Here is a 17,603-nt window from a genome sequence, read left to right as displayed (position 1 = left end):
TCATTGAGACTGCTTACTATAGGGTTGTGCTTTGTTTCCTCCAGATTTGGAGGTGGAAGCACCCCATTGCTTTGACTTGTAAGAACCCTGTGATTGGTATCTGGAGCCTTTTGAGTGCCTGGGTGGCTGCACTTTCAAGAAATCCTTTACAGTTTGCATAGATTTAGCTTTATCTTCCATTTTCTTTAAAACCTCTTCTGCCTTATTACCAAACAGAGTATCATGCTGCAAGGGGTCATCCAACAATTTAGCTTTAACATGATCAGGCAGAATTTGCTCCTTGAGCCAGGCATGCCTTCTAATCACAGATCCAGTAACTGCGGCCCTGCAAGAGGCCTCCAAGGAATCAAAACCACATTGCAAAGTATGCTTTCCAACTTGTTCTGCTGAATGCAATAATTCCTGTAACTCTCTATTTTCCACACAATCAGAAATCAACATCATTTTCTGTTTCAGTAAGCCCATAACATGCTGTTGATATTTATAAACATATGAAACTGGCAGTTTAAAGCTCTGATTGCCAAGGTAGCAGACATATAAATCTTCTTTCCCCATCTATCCAGCACCCTGGAATCTCTATCAGAGGGGGTAGGATTTTTGGCTGTAGAGGCCTTTACACCCTTGGGACCCTGAGAAATAGTCTCTGGATCAGCAGCAGGATTTTTGAATAGAAATTTGTGGGAGTCCGGAACCCTGTAATATTTGTCTGGCTTACTAGGAGCCAGAGGTAGGGAATCAGGAGCCATGCTTGATTCTGAAAACACATCATCTACAATGTCTAGTACAGGGGGTAGCCAAAGGCCTATGCTGAGGAAGAAGAAGGAAATCCCTAAGCCTCTTTTTTGATTCAGAAATGTCCTGACTCTCCCAGTTAAAATGTTCCCTTAAAGTATGCAAAGTTTCTCCAAAAGAGTAATCCTCAGGAGGAGATGCAGATGGGATGGATTCCTCTGCATCAGAATCCTCATAGGGTGGAATAGAAAATTCCTGATCAGAAAAGCAATCAGAACAAATGGAAACCTGATCTGATCAGAAGAGCAATCAGAAGAAATGGAAACCTGATCTGAAGATTCATAACCAGTGCCTTGCCTAGGCCTCTTAGCGGGGGGGGGGGGGAGTTGGGAACCCCTGATCAAGGTAATTAAGTCCTCAGCCATTCTGATCATCTGTTTTTTAGGCATAGGGGCCTGAGCATGTGGCTCATGTGTCGGTTTTTAGACGTAGAGGATGTTTTTGACCTTGTTTTTGAGGCTGGCATCGGTTTTATATAAAAATGTTGAGGCCTGAAAACACCCTCGGAAGCCAGTGCCTGCTCAGCGGCTCCGGACCCATCCAAGGAAGAGACATCCGCGGGTTCAATACTCTGAGAATCTCGTGGCATACCGGACTCCGAATGGGTCTCGGTAGGGGCCTGCGACTCAAAAGTAGCGTGTATCAGTGGCTGCGAAAGCGCCTCACTGTGTACCGGCGAACCGGCGACTGGCTTAGGAGAAGCTTCATCGTCGGTTTTGGACCTTGGCGGTCTGTCTCTGTCTTTTTGTGTTTTTTGTGAACTCCGTTTGTCAGATTGCTAACCGACGACATTTCAGGATAATAAAATCTTGATCCAAAATATGCAGAAGCAAAACTATACTGACGCTTAATAGTGCGTTGGTTAAATCTAGCACAAAACAAAACCAACAGCAAGGCACATTATGATCTAGGCCTAGGCAAGGAATACAGTACAAATGAAAATCTTTATGAGGTATTTGCTTCCCACAAGTAATGCAATTATTAACTTTTACTGACATCGGTAAGGAGCAAGAAAAAGTTTCCTCAACGGGGTATGTAGCTTTAGTTTGAAGACTTCAGTTCTGAAACTCGAATGTGAAAATTTCAGGAGTCGGCCAACCGGCACTTGCGAACTGCTTCTGCTTTGGGCACTGCGTGGCAAGAAAGACTGATTAAAATGGCACCAACTGCATGTTTTATACCCCTGACGACCTGACGTCATGGAAGAGGAGACAGCAACCGACACAGGACCCAAGACTTTGTGAAACACGAAGAACATCTGTCTGGGCTACAAGATCGGAGAGCTCCTCCATGTCTCTTTTCATGTAGTCCAGGGAGGTATGTCTCAGGTCATTCACATCAACATGGGCAATGACATATTTGTACTTGTTGTGGAGTGACCTGAGTGCATGCGTTATGTGGCAGATCCTGGCACCTGACAGGCAGCTGACAGTAACTTTCTCCTTGTTTAGCCTGGTTAGTGGAACATCAGTGTGCCTGACTATAGAGTCACCTATGACTAGAGTGTTGGGTACATTGTTAAGCTTTATGGGCTGTGGTTGAGTGGCACACTTTGTTTGTGGGCTGTGTGTATTTGGGTTGTTTTGGGGGGGGGTTGAGGTTGCTTGCGTTTCTGCTTTGGAGGTCTCTGTTGCTTGAGTAGATTTTTATTGAGAGCCTCCACGAATGTAGGTGTGTGTTTTGTGTTCCTATGTGTGTGTTTTGTTGGTGTAGGTTTTGAGGGACTATGTGATGAGTGTGGTGTGATGCAAGTGTTTACCTTCTCCTCTTGACTGTCTAGTCCAGTCTTGGGTGAAGAGAGCTTTGCTTCCAGTTTGGCTATATAAGTGCATCTCTCACAGGTTGTAGTAAATTTATATATACATAACATATTTAAAAAAATGTTACATTTATTTTTAAATGGAATGTTTAATGGGCTCTTTAAGATTTTGAATTGTGTGATGTCATTGTTATGGCGGGGACTATTTAAATGAGTGTTTGTGAATTTGAAATTGTTTGAAGAAGTTCATGTTACCTGAATGAACAAAAGCGCTTATGATTAAATATTGGATTGGACTTGTGCAGAGGTTTGAGAGTCTTCATTTAACATCCTTGACTGCAATTTCAAAAGTTTTTGAGTTTGTTCGTATTAAGTTGGAAAACATTTTGGGTGATACACCAGCGTTCACCAACACCCGATTTACCAACATTCCTCTCAACTGTCCCTCTTAATCCCTGCTAAAACTGGCAAATTTTTACACTTAATGACAATAATTAGATTTACAGACTAATTTTACTTCAGAAAATGTGTATTAATTCATGTTCATTTTTGTTTTCTGTCAGTGTCTCAAATTAATAGTTCTAGTAGTTTAACACTGTCCATGCCTCTTATGTCTAGATTTGTCCCTAACTCTGTTGAGATTTATCCCTGATGTATTGAGGCATGCTGCTTTGTCTATTTCTATTTATTTATTTTTAGTTGGGGGGGGGGGGTGACACACAAGCAGAGTCAAGTTAGGCATTTTCAAATATTCGCCATCACTGACATACACTCAAAGTCTCAAGAAAGGACACAAAGTCAGTGGTATATTAAAAAAAGAAATGACCAAGACATGCGATATCTGCATCCCCAACTTGACTGTGAATCTCTATAGACTTCTAAAAAATCACCAACAAATCTGAGCGTTTCACTAAACTCCCTTGTAGAAAAAAATTAAAAGCATAACAAGTATCTTCTAGTAGCAATACTACCAATTTTTTTTTATTAATCAAACTGATTTTGCTGCACTGAAGACTTACTACCTGCACTACTCAAGTTTCAAAGAAAATACACTCAAGATTAAACAGAATGCTTACTACTCTGGTTCCGATACTAGGTCCAAGTCTTTCATTACAGTTTCTAGCATTGTGTCAGGTATAAACCCATTATCTGTAAAACACAATTAAAAAAGAAAAGTTAGTGTGACCGCATTACTTTAAAATTATGCATACATTTTAGATAATTGCATTTTGGTAGCACATCAGTCAATGCTGGTAAACCATAAAGCTTTAGATTTTAGAGCTGCAGTGCATGTGCAATACTACAAAAAAAAGAAGCAAATATTTTTGAATTACATTTAATAACACAAAGAGTAAGACCCTAAGAAAATGCTTAGAGATGCAGTATTCTGCAAAAAGAACTGTTCAGAACATAGACTAGTTTCAAGTTATTGCAATAACCACAGGTCCATATCTAAACATTACATGCATTGTGCAAATCCCAACTTTTTATTTGCACTACAAAGATATATGCACCATCAAGGAACTACATTTAATGTTTTGCTTCTTACATTTAGATACTTTTTTCTGAAAAAAGTGTGTTTAGTCTTCCTTTTACTTTGTTGAAGGTTGTGCGTCAGAGCTGGCAACTCGGCACGTAAAAATCTACAGCCAATCATTAGCGGACCGGAGTTCCGCTGTGGCGACCCCTAACCGGGAAAAGCCGAAAGACACAACAAGTCTTCCTTTTACATAGTAAACCATATTTACAACTATGTACAATTTAATATCTGAATCTACTCATACAGACATCTTAAGTTCTTTAGCGTAACTACATAACAGTACCTTTTTGATATGCAGCTACTTCAGCCATTTATCAGCAAAACTGATTTCCTAGGGCAGTCATCATTTTATATGATTAACAGAGAACATGTCTTTATTTTCACTATTAAGTCAAACGCAACCTTTCTGAGGTGAAAACTGGATTGTACTTTACTTTAATCTGATTATCCCCACCTCCTCTTTTATTTTTTTTGTTCATGGCACACACTTTACTTTCAGTTTCCAAAACACCCCTAGTTACTTCTTTCTCTTCACGTTTGATAAACACACCCACTTCTTCTCTCCTACTTTCTTTGTTTTCCTCCAGCTATACATTTTCACCCTTTCAAATAATGCAATGCTCCCTAGCATTCTTCCCGAATGCTATCAGTTAGCAAAAAGCTGAAGAATCCACTTTTATATCCAAAAAGTTGTTTTTCTTTTTGCTACCTATCTCTTAAAGCCCTTGTACCACACTCTCATCCTACACTTATCCATATCCAAGTCTGTCACACTTGTCACCATACAGGAGTTGTATTTATTATTACTTTCCGTAACTCAGTTGAAAAAGCATTTTAATTATTACTTTCCATAACTCAGTTCAAAAAGCATTTTAATTAACACACTTCACAGGTGTAACATAAATCAATGTATTCAACATTGTCTCTATTCTCTTACTTCGATATTTCACCAGTCACATACATGGCGATGTTCTGACCAGGGAATAATCTTCTCCAACCATGGAATTCACCAACAGAAGACAAGGAGACAACTTGTCTCATCACTTACCAAAAACATTTAATAGGACAATTCTAATAATCATTATGCACCATCAAGTAAAGCATAAGAGGACCAGTTGGTGCTCTAACAGCCATAACTTTCAGCAACAACACATGTAACAATCTATCAGGAGCAATAAAGTTTAAGTCAAATTACCCTACTGAAAACTAGGAACTCTAATCAGTTTGCAACACATACCATTGCTTAACATATCCTTTATCTACTTAACCTTTGTTTAATCCTCCAGTTGTTTATGCTTAATATCAGTATGCTGCTTATATTAATTACAAATTAACTGTATTTGTTAGTACTCGTGACAGACTACAGTGATATCCTTCTCAGCCTCAAGAAAAACAGTAACAGAAAATACATTTCCACGTTTAGAAAAGCATACGCATTTTAATCTTCCTTTCCATTCAGCAATACCTTACAAGCATTCTACAAACCTGACTGGGTATTATGCATATCTATACTTTCCTAAACAAATTTTAAAATTCTCATCAGAGTGGTTGCTCAACATATTAACCAAATACACAAATCAGGCTTCCATAACTTAAAGGCAAATCTTTAAAAATATTACTATAAAATCTTCACTGTGAGGTTCAATTACTTCACCTGTTCAAAAAGTTCCTTTTATCAACCTAACTTTGTGGAATAAATGGATAAAGTTCTGACTATGACCCAGACTACCAGAGTTCGACTAGCATGTTGGACACTGGAACAGCCAGGCAGAGGAGGATAGAACTGAAACGAAAGTTATATACTCACCATAATGAGGGATCTGTGCTGTTTGTTTTCTTCTTTTCTCAACTGCTTGGTCTCAGATCCATCCTTGGTTCTGACTTTGACTACTTTTTTCAATTAGGATCCATAGCTCATGCTCTTCCCCTAACCCATAATTCCCTGCTATCCTCAACATTACCTCAGATTGAAATATAGTAAAAACAAGCACATTATTTTTATACTTGCTATGTCACTATGGAAGGATATGCAGAAAATCAGGGGGCTGGGACAAAGGAGAGCTGCTCTGGAGCTGCAAGAGTGTGAAGTCTTGCACAACAAGTAAACCACAAGATCACACCAGAAGCCAAAAGAGAAACTCATCCATGAAATGGAAGGGGGAAGGAAACAGACAACACAGATCCCTTGTTACGGTGAGCACATGAATTTTGTATCTGATGTTGTCTTTTTTGTCCATTCCTCAATTTGGTTCCTAGGGTGGTTTCATGAGGTTGTTCCGGAAGATGGCAGAATCAAAAGCTGCTCTATTCCAACTTGTAATAGGAAATATAGGCATGAACATTAGACCAGGTGGCAGCAGCACAAATGTCAACTTGAAGCCCTAGAAAAGAAGAGAAAGACCTTGCCGAATGTGCCTTCAGTTGTTTTAGTAGAGCCAAACCTTTGTCCTTATAAACCTAGGAAATGTTGTTTTTCTTTTGGCTTTTCCCGGTTAGGGGTCGCCACAGCGGAACCCCGGTCTGCTAATGATTGGCAGTCAATTTTTACTGTGCCGAGTTGCCAGCCCGACACCCAACCTTCAACGAAGGCACGCCCATTCACGCATGTCTTTCGAACACCACTCGATCGTGAGGAGGACATGCAGACTCCTCACAGAAGGCGCTCCAGCCGAGAATCAAATGGGAGAACCTTTTGCTGTGAGGTGACAACGCTACCGCTGCACCACAGTGGCTTCTTATAAATGCAGCTTGTTAACCATCTCAGTAAGGTAACCTTTGAAACAGCTTGGCTCATCTTAGCTTCAGGAAAAGATAGAAACAATTGGTTTGCCTTCCTAATGTACTTGGTCTGATGAAGACAAATATGTAACTGTCTATGCAAGTGTAACAACTGAAGGATGTATTCTCCCTTACTGGGAAACTATGGAAAGAAAACTAGTAAATTAATGCTTTGATTGAAAGTCTTAGAAGCTACTTTGGGTAAAAAGAATGGATTTATATGCAAAGACACCATGTCTTTATGAAAAGCAATATATGGAGGCAGATAAGACAGAACCTGTAGTTCAGCTACTCACCTAGCTGAGGTAAAGGCTGCCAAAAAATAGTTTTCCATGACAAAATTTTTAAATCCACCTTGGCAGCAGGCTCAAGCAGAGATCGAGTTAATATTTGTGGCAGTACAGTGAAATCCAAAGGAGGGGTGGGATCTTTAATAAGCAATTTCAAAAAAAAAAAGTACCTCTCAGGAAGGCCTTACACAATTTAAGGGAGGTCAAAGAAGTACAGTTCCTCTTGTCAGAACAATTAGACTGGAATGTAATAACTTATATTTAAAGCAATGCATTTGTCTGTGGGTGAGAAAAAGCTGTCTCAAGACTTATTAGTCCACCTTTCCAAATCCTACTGTTCTAGGTCACAATCAACCCAAAATTAAAACAGCTAATATGCACCAAGTTGAATTTTGTATAAAAATATAATTTCATTAGCACATAAGAAATAAATTATTAACTTAATATCAAGTTGTCATCAATTAATAAAACTTAACTTATACAGCATGAAAGTAAAACATTTCTTTCAGAAGTTCCTGGTAGTATGGTAAGGCATGCAACATGCCAACTGGTTAAAATAAACTTAAGGGTCCAGGCTTAAAGTCTTTTGGGCCTCTGTGGACACAGTGGAACAGTTCTGCATTCTCTGTCCACTCTCTCTCTCTGGGAAAATCCGTAAAACAGGTGATACTTCCTGGCACCTGGATGTTGGCACCTTTAATAGATTAAAGTCCAGTTCAGTTGCAGGGAATCCTGGTTAAAAGCTCCTGTGTGGCACATTCAACTTTCCCTCACTGAGAACAGATCTGTGTTTTTGGATTTGCCTGTCCCAGAGTTGGCAGGATGCAATATCACAGTCTTCGGTTCTTTCTCCAGAGTATAAGTCTGAAGTCTCTGGCTGACAAAGTCTGGCTTTGCTTAACTGCTCCAAAGTCTTATGGAGCAGAATGTCTTAGATTGCCCCCAAAATGACTGGACATCAAAAATGACTAGAATGAAAAGTTCAGTTCCACTGCAGTATATATTTTTGCAGGGCAGAGAGGGTTTGGAATTTCTTTTGTTCAGTCTCTGCAGTTGATGGAGTCCAGCCTTTGCCTTACATGTTTATTTTACCACAGTACATTATCTCTTTGATTAACAGCTCATCTTGAAAAAGGAGGGAATCTCAGAGATCACTTTCTTTACATCCTGTGTGTTTATTACCGACTTCTCACATCTTGACACTTTAATGTCCAAGAAGCAGAATGACATATGGTTTCATGCATCATCTCAGTGGCTTTGTGTGTATATGGCACCTCTTTGACTATGAAGAAGAGAGGGGTACTCAATTTAGATGTCAGGCAGAGTTTAGCAGATGTAGGCATTTGTTTCAAACTCATGTTGCATATTTGTTTCTGGACATTCCAGAGGCCTCTCTGCTAGGAAAACTAACTTTAATTGCATGCTTTTTGTTGAAGCCTGGTTGCTTCTTTTAAATGTGCTATATTTTTCTGAATTTTTCTAACAGGATATGTCAGAAAAACTTATGTTTCATACACAGGTGTATATGAAGGTGGAATTAATAAATGCAATCAAGACACATTAACGAAGGCACTAAGCATGTAATACTCTATGACATTTACAATAACAACAGGGCTAGCAATAACACTAATGACAACCATGGCTAACTATCAGTAATGTATGTATTTATTTTCCTTTTCTGTTAGAAGGAGTAGTCCTACACTCTCCAGTGTAGAAATTTGAAATTGCCACTAGCTGAACTTTGATAGTGGAATCCTCTTCGCCTTTTCCCTTTGGGGGTCACCACAATAGAACAATGGTCCGCAGAATGACTGGCAATGGAGTTTTACGGTGTTGAGTTGCCAGCCCCACACCCAACCTTTCACAAAACACACACACACACACACACACACACACACACACACACACACACACACACACACACACACACACACACACACACACACACACAGTGTCCAGTCCACCTGCAGTATGTCTTTGGGAGGAAACTGAAGCACCAGGAGGAAACCCATGCGACTGCAGGGAGGACATCCAGACTCCACACAGAAGGCACCCCAGCTAAGAATTAAACCAGAGAACCTCTTGCTGTGAGGTGGCAATGCTAACCACTGCACCATAGTGACTGACTGCCTCCACTGTGCATGATGGATGTGAGAAAATCCAATTCTGCTAGTATGGCAGCTGAAAAGGCATTTAAATGTCTCTTGGAACCCCAGATGGTAAATCTTTTCCATTTATTTTTATAGACTTTTACGGTAGACACTTTCAAACCATGTGGTCAGTTTCAGGGTCTGAATGTCCAGATGACGCAGTTCAGACAGATGAGTCAGGATTTGACTTCAGCACCCATGGGGGGGGGGGGGGGTGTGCATGGGCTACCAAATGAGGCCAGAGGAAAGGGAACCACACCTGTCAAGGTCAGAAAGAGGCAATGAGGATGACTGTCCGCTTCTGTTGTAATGTCTTCTGCAGGAACTTCTAGATTACAGGAGTTGGTGGATATGCATATAGGAAACTGGGGGGGGGGGCAATCATGGGCCAAAATGACCCTAAGGGACTCCTCCCTCTGGGGGACCACAGCAAAGAACCTACTGAATTTGGAATTGGTGGGAGATACAAAAAAGATCGCAGCATGGTTGGCCCCACTGATGAAATATTTGCATTGCCACTACTGGATTGAGAGACGACTTGTGAGGTAGCAAACTATATCTGCTCAACCTATCCACTAGAATGCTGGACTTCCCCGGCATGTGTGCTGCTATTAAAAAGCAATTGGAAGATATCATCCACTGACACACTCACATCACTTCTCAACACAATGTTTGATGATGTACCACACCACAGACATATTGTCTCTCTGGATAGAAATCACCCCAGAGGGAGGATGTCCTGAAAGGTCTGCAATGATAGGAGAAGTGAAGATTGGCTTCTGAAGGGGACCACATCCATGTACCATCTTCCCATTGTATCCATGGTCACAGTAGCTATGAGAAAGGGAGGGGAAAAGGAGTGATCTTGGGACACTTCTGAAGACTGGATTCACCAAATTACATGATCTCTGCAAATACTCATAAGATGGATTGGAAAGGACATGGGCTGATGCCTAATGGACCAGTGAACTGCCAGTGTCTACTGCAACACTCTCATATAATGTCCTGTCAAGAGGCTAAGGTAATGGAGGCTGCCATTGAGCCCAGAAATTATAGGACTAGTCTGGCAGGCAGTGTTCAATTAGAAAGAAGCCTGATTCCATAACATGAATAACAGAAACCTTTTAATTTGAACAGTAGTGTTCAAGTGAGCTCATATAAACTCCAGAGTATGTACTGGTATGAAATGAGATTTGTTGTGATTCACTGTAATTCCTAGATTGGAATAATGCTGAATCAGACAGTTTTTGGCCCAGACTAGAATAGGCCTAGTTGGAGCAGTGAGGAGTCAGTCATCTACACAGGGGGATACCTGGAAACACTGCAGTCTGAGATGAGCTGCAACCACTACTATGTATGCATTTAATAAACACTTGGTAGGCTGTGGTGAGACCAAAGGGCAAGGAGTTGAACTGAAAATGACAGTCTCCCAGCCAGAAGTAGAGAAACTTTCTGGAGCACTTGTCCATTTTGATGTGACAGTATGCATCCTGAAGGTCTATTTAGCACATCCTATCATCCTTCTTCAGAAAGGGAGGACAGACTGTACCAAGACCATCTGAAACTCTGAGTGTTTGATACACCGGTTTAGATGATTAAGGTCCAAAATTTGCCTGAGGTCCCCATTCTTTTTTGGCACCAAAAATAATATCAAATAAGTCCTAAACTCTTGCTGGTTTGGTGGGACCCTTTAGATGACTTGCTTGTCTAGCAGCTTCTGTATTTCTACTGTCACCATTTTTCTTTGAGTGGGTGGAACATTGGGAAATTTCCTTAACAGAAGGGGGTAGATACACAAAAGGGGAATGAAATAGCCTTTGGTAATAACAGTCCACACCCGGACATCTTCTGTGATGGATGTCTGGATGCAGAGACAAATGCTAGGAAACTGTACAGGAGCACTGATCAGGCTTCTCGGTGAATGGACCTCTGAAACCTTGACTCTGCGAACTTCCTCCGCCACAAGGGCAATATCTCCAGAAGAGTCTTGGGAGAACCCCTGGGATTTTCGGAACCACATTTTCTTATTCTCTTTCTGGTTTCTAGAAAAAGTCCTCTGATGGTAGAAAACCATATACCTATGCCAGAAAGAGTTTTTCCATCCTTTTTGCTCCTGGGGAGGGTGTCTTTGATTTTAAGGCTGAACAAGGTTGATCTATAAAAAGAGGCATTGATAAAAGACATCTTAAAAGGTTCTGCAAAATCACATAAGTAAATCTAGGCATGTCTCCTAACAGTAATGCCCATACCAATGGCTCCCTGAAACACTCTCCACAGCATTGGAAATTAACTGCATGGAGGCATTTCACAGTGACTGAAGGGTGGTCAGCTGTGAGTCCATTGTCTTCCTGTCTTCCACAGACAAGGACCCAGGCAGGGATTTGCAGAGTTCGTTTGCCAAGTCCCTCTGAAACCTTGTCATATGTCCCAAGTAATTAAGCAACCTTAGTGTACAGGTAGCTGACGTGTAAAAGCTCTTCTTAAATCTATCCAAGGTCCTAGACTATTAAGGGGATGGACAGATAAGGTCTCCTCGGTGAGCTCCTTCTTAGTGGCTGCCATTACTACCATATCTATTGCCAAGCCCTTGCTCCCGCGAGAGCAATCTGCTGGGGATCAGTTCTGCGAAGTCCAGTTCCTTCCACTCCCAGTGAGAGATCAACTCTATCCTCACATCAGCCAGGAAAACCACATATGAAGTCGATGACCCAGCACCAAAAGCTTCAAGAAAAACAGATTCCTCATGAAAAGGGGCTTTGGAAGACCAACCCACTTTCTGTCTCAAGAACCTCCCCAAATGGCAATAAAATCTACAAGATTTAGGATCTTTGCTTCAAAGTGTTTACATAGGTATTTTTATACCCCACGTAGATGTCAACATTTATTTCCTCAGGTAGGCAGCAAATGTTGGAGGTCTACTAAGGCCTTGCTGAGTCTAATTATGGTGGCTGTCAAAAAAGCAATTACTAGAAAATGGAAATCAAAGTCTAAACCAGCTGTACCACAAGTAGTGAATGTAGTAAAAAGAGATAAAACAACTGGAATTGCGATCTTTAGAAAAGGGTAGGAGCAGATTTCATAGAAAAAAGTGGGAATTGTAGGAACAATACATGCAGAGGAGGAGCAAGGTTTAAAAGAAGGCATGATTTGAATGAGATATGTAATGTCTGACTGAGAATGACTTGATAGACAAGTGATGTATAATGTTTGCAACTAAAATTATGTCAATATAGTTTTCATTTATACAACTGTATGATTCCCTATGTAATACCTGATAATGTAATAAAGAAGTTTCTTGTTGGAAAAAAAAAATAAATAAAGAATCTTCCAGAATGAGACATTCTCATGGGTGATCTGGTGGACCCCTCCCCTTATCGAAACCCGTGTCTTCTGTCAAAGACTCCTGAATCAATGTGCCTCCTTTTATACTTATGCCTCTGAGGTGCTTCCATGGAGGAATGTTCTGGTGAAGATTCAGAAGACTAAGGGGGTCCTGAATGAGGACTGTCCTGAGGCTAGTGTGAACCAGCTGTCCCAAAGGGATAGACTGTGCAGGATCAGGACCCAGGACTGACAGCTGTGGAGGGGGTGGAAAACAGGGGCTTACAGATGTCCAGTCTCCTGCTTGGAGAAAGGTCTCTTAACTGCCTCAAAAGGCAGAAGCTAAGAGTTCAAAAACTCTCTAGTAGGAGCTGAAGCTACCATACCAGAATGACCAAGGGCACCTCCCAGTCACTTTGGATGACTACAATGGCTGCAGGACTGAGAGATGTGGGCTTGTCATTACAAGCCAGTGATGGCAGCCCTTTCAGGTTGTGTATGTGTGTGTAGGCACTTGCCAGGGGAGGGCACAGAACACCTCCACAGTAATGCTGGTGTTCAAAACAGCACCTGGGTGGAAGGGTTAGGGACCTAACCCAAAACTGCTGATGGATGTCTGTATTACAGTTTCCATGAAGGGAAGGATGATTGCCAGCAATAGGAGACAAAGAAGATATTTAACAAAATGTTCCTCTTATTACTCTTTTCTAATGTCTATTACTCATTAACTGTCTGTCAGCTACAGTACAGGATTAAGGCTATCAGCTGTTAATGAGCTGCTTCAAGGGTTTGATTCTCTTAGCCTCCATCTGCCAACTCTGTGACTTTGAACAAATAATTTAACCAAACACTGCTGTCAGAAATTAGGAAACTGGTCTAGGCTTCTCAATAGTTTCCTGGACCGTAGGTCTTGAAACTACTTGTGAACCTATAATATAGCACAGTTCTCTGTGTTAAGTTAAACTAGCATTTTACAGCACTACTATGCAACTACAACTCAGACACTTTTGGAATAACTAAACTGTAGTATTATTGTTTAGCTGATTTTCTTTACCATCTGTAATTTACAAGAGAAGTCTTTTATGATCACTGACTAAGAAGTCTACACATGCAGGATTAAAATCTTTATCTGGCCAAACTCTTAACTTAATTCAATCTACTTTCACAACTTACCCTTAATGCACTGTACTTTTAACATTACTTTATATTGAACTCCTGCTTGTCTCTAACACTTTTAAGGCAGCATAATAAAAATGACCTTATAATCCCTTTTATTCTTATCTTCCCTCTCTTCTTCATCTTTGCAGTTTTTTATTGTAAATATATACAAAACTGTGTACCTTTGTCTATGCCCTTTGAACATAATCACTGTTTGTGTCCTCTACTGCATGTATAACTATATTTAAAATATGGAATTTTTTTCTATGAGCATGTAATAGCACTAATTTCTCTGTCTGTCCCAAACTGGGACTGAAACTGGTCATTTTTAATTTGCGCACTACCCTGTTATCAAATGTAAGTGTAATAAATACTCATTATTCAACACAGCCTGTATTACACAATCTGCACTGAAATGCTGACATTGGTTTATTCTGCAGCATTTTAACAACCAACCAAATTAAATAAACCTATTCTTCTTCTTCTTCTTCTAAAATACAATTTTGTATACATAACATTCTGTTCTAAATCTTCTAAATCTTCAGAAGTGAGTCCCAAAATCCCTCCCAAACAAAAACAGTATATGCTCTGCTCATAACACTTGCTTAAAGATAATCCCTTTTCATAATTATTTACCTAAGAAAAATGCAATTTTAAATATGGTTAATGCTTCCATTTATTACAGTCAGGTTTGCTATTTCAAATATTTACTTTATCCTTTATTGACTAGGTTAATCTTACTAGGCTGGTGGCCCCCTTTATATATGTGTGTGTGTGTGTGTGTGTGTGTGTGTGTGTGTGTGTGTGTGTGTGTGTGCGTGTGTGTCAAGGCAGTAGTTATACTGATTAAGGGAAATTTAGTCAGGGGAATAGGGAACCTCTCCTGCTGTTTTTGGTAAGTGATGTTGGATCTTTTACATCCACCTGAGCTACCACCAACTCAAGAAGATGGAACCTCAGTTAAATATCTCATCTGAAGGATGGATACTTAAGCAGCAATCTATGCCTGTGCACGGGTATATCTGACATCAGGAATGGATTATTGCTATTATCTAATTACATTTTTTAAGACATGAATTGCTTACCTTTCTTAAATAATGTCTTTGTATAAAGGGCACTGTAGTGTTCCTCTGCATTCTTCCTCGTTTACTGATGTACCAGGCATGAGTATGGGACTTACTTTCCCATGCCTGCACAGTACATTTTACTGCTGAGACTTTACAAGGGACAGTGTAGAAACAAAAGGAAAATCAGGTATGTTTATGATTCTTTAGTTTTACAGAACACACCTGATTTTTCTTGTGATTTGTTCTGTCCTCTAAGCATATGCCAATAGAAAGCATAGCTGCTCAATGGTACATCAACGACTGGACTTTTTTCTTTTGGTATATGCTTTATTTTCTATGGACATGCTGGTTTGGCTGTCCAATCAGAGTCCTCATTTTTGAATAGCAATGAGTTGTTACTGTATAATTTACTATATTATAGATTCAAAAGTCTTACTTTTAAAGGGCTGTCCTTCCACATCTCATACATCATTAGTTAGCGACAAGCACATAAAATGCCTACTCAGTCATGTTACCATAACTAACAGAAATGACTTCATTAACTTTAATTAATGAATAAAGCAAAACTTGCAGCTATACACCTTCAGCAACATCTTTACAGATGCAAATTAGATATTTGTTATACATAATACATAACAAAAAACACAGGTGTTAGGATTCGTCATGTAACCAAAGTATGTAATTCCTTCCACCTGTCATATATGTATGACATTGTAGTTGCCATGTCAGGGTGAACGACCTTAAACATCCTAACCTATGGAAAATGCAGAAAGACATGGTTGAGTTCTCCGTGCATTTGTCCAAGTCAAGAAAGACACTCATCTTGAGCAGTATATTGCCACATCCAAGAATGATACTACAATTCCAAAGCAAAATAATTCATTTTAACAGTTGGCTAACTAACTGGTTGCATTCCAGGGGGTTTCCTATTTATCAACAACATGTAATAAAATATTACAGGTTCATCGTGGACCTGAGTTTTTTATGTAAAGGAGGTGCAGATAAGATTAAAAAATATATACTGGAGTTGCAACAAAACAGATTCCATTTGGAATTTGATGGACTAAAGGTGGGCATGAAGGTTTCTTTTCTAGATGTGGTGGTGGACATTAGTGAAGGAATAAATAACAGAACATCAGTACATAGAAAATTTGAAAGTGGAATTCAGTATTTACAAGCACGGAGTAGTCATCCACCACATACTCTCCAGGCAATACCATATGGACAGCTTATAAGTTTGTATAGACTTTGCAATAATGATGTAAATTTTAGAGCAGAAATACAGAGAAATGTCAATATGTTTAGACTTAGAGGTTATAGTAGTGAATTATTGGATAAATGCTGGGATAGGTTTGTAATGAAATGAGGGAATTAAGCATAGAAGAAGGTACACACAGGATATCAAATCTGTATGTAATAAAAGAGAGGATATTTACTTTATAATGACATATAGTTGTTTTAGCTCAAGACTAGTGGAGATGGTGAAATTTTATTGGTTGGGAGTATGTGACATATTTGAGAGATTTTTCTCAATGGGTTAATTTATAGAAAGGTGGGAAGTGTTAGGGATTTTGTAGTTAGGGGAAAAGTATGTTGTTCCCCCTACTAATTTCACAAGAACCTTAACAGACCATGGAACTATACCTTGCGGGAAATGTAAAGCTTGCAAATATGTAGTTAAAAGTTTTATTAAAATAAATGGTCTTAATTTTAGTGTAAAAGGTCAGTATGGGTATGATACAGAGGGCATTATTTATGCCTTAAAATGCCTTTGCAACAAATTTTAAGTGGGGGAGAGCAACAGACCCTTTAAAGTAAGGTTACTAGAACATGTAAGAGATATTGTTAAGAATAAAAAGGAAAGTTCTATAGCTGAACATTTTAATAAAGTTCATAGGGGGAGTCTGCAGGTTTACAAGGCACTGTGTTACAGAAAATAAATGTTGTTCAGTATCACAATGTGGATATTAAAACAAATTATTATTTAAGGAATCTGTATATATTTTTAAATTAAATACTTTAGCCCCAAAGAGGTCAGATTGGAATTGGAGATTTTTTTTTATCTGTTTTACTGAAATGTTTAATTAATTGTTAAATGTTTAATATGTATGTGTATATAGGGCAGGTGTGTTTTGTAATGTTTTACTCCTTGAAGGCTTCTGGCCGAGACGTTAGAGAAGATTAAAGTGTTTTTGGTTACTGGCTGGTGGTTTCTTTGTTTTTTACTATTCTCAGTGTTAGTAGTATTTGAGTGTTTACAGTGTTCCTAACTTGGGTTCATGGCCAGTAATCCGAATTTAAACCTGCCTCACATTTTCCAGGAATCAATGATGGATAATACACAATAGTGTTTCGACAGTTTTCTTATACAATCTGGTGAGCAGATCAATCATCAGAATATCTTTAATACCAGTATAGAGTGAGCAAGTTTCTAGACCCTGGGATAAATGGGAAGACGACCATAATAAATGTTGCAGCAATCCATTTGGTACTGTGGGTCACAAATTTACTTCTTCCTTCCATCAGAGAACAAGGCACTGTTTGTACAGTTTGAGAAGTTAATGTGGAAGGAAACTGCTGTGTTTATGAATATTCAGAGTTTGCAAAAATACATTGAACTTGACATAACCCCGAGGGGATTGAGGGCGTATAAAGATCCCTCCTTGCCATTTGACCTCAACAATGAGGTAGATAAATAGTTTCATAAGCAGTGGACAGCGGCAGCCCACAGACGTACCACTGAGTGGG

General features: G+C 39.5%; 1 protein-coding gene across 2 annotated transcripts in view; it reads right to left on the bottom strand.

Moving 5' to 3' along the window:
* The window catches only part of MINDY3 (MINDY lysine 48 deubiquitinase 3), a 2,129,565-nt gene that overhangs the window by 530,706 nt on the left and 1,581,256 nt on the right, over positions 1-17,603 (bottom strand). For both annotated transcript variants that reach the window (XM_044067502.1, XM_044067503.1), the window contains one exon: positions 3,628-3,700. In XM_044067502.1, the coding sequence (XP_043923437.1) occupies positions 3,628-3,700 (73 nt within the window). The remainder of the gene's footprint in view (positions 1-3,627; positions 3,701-17,603) is intronic.

The sequence above is a fragment of the Protopterus annectens genome, chromosome 3.part1 (assembly GCF_019279795.1).
Source record: "Protopterus annectens isolate FY-2018-M chromosome 3.part1, PAN1.0, whole genome shotgun sequence".
Lineage (NCBI taxonomy): Eukaryota > Metazoa > Chordata > Ceratodontiformes > Protopteridae > Protopterus > Protopterus annectens.
This window is presented reverse-complemented; position numbering and strand designations above follow the sequence as displayed.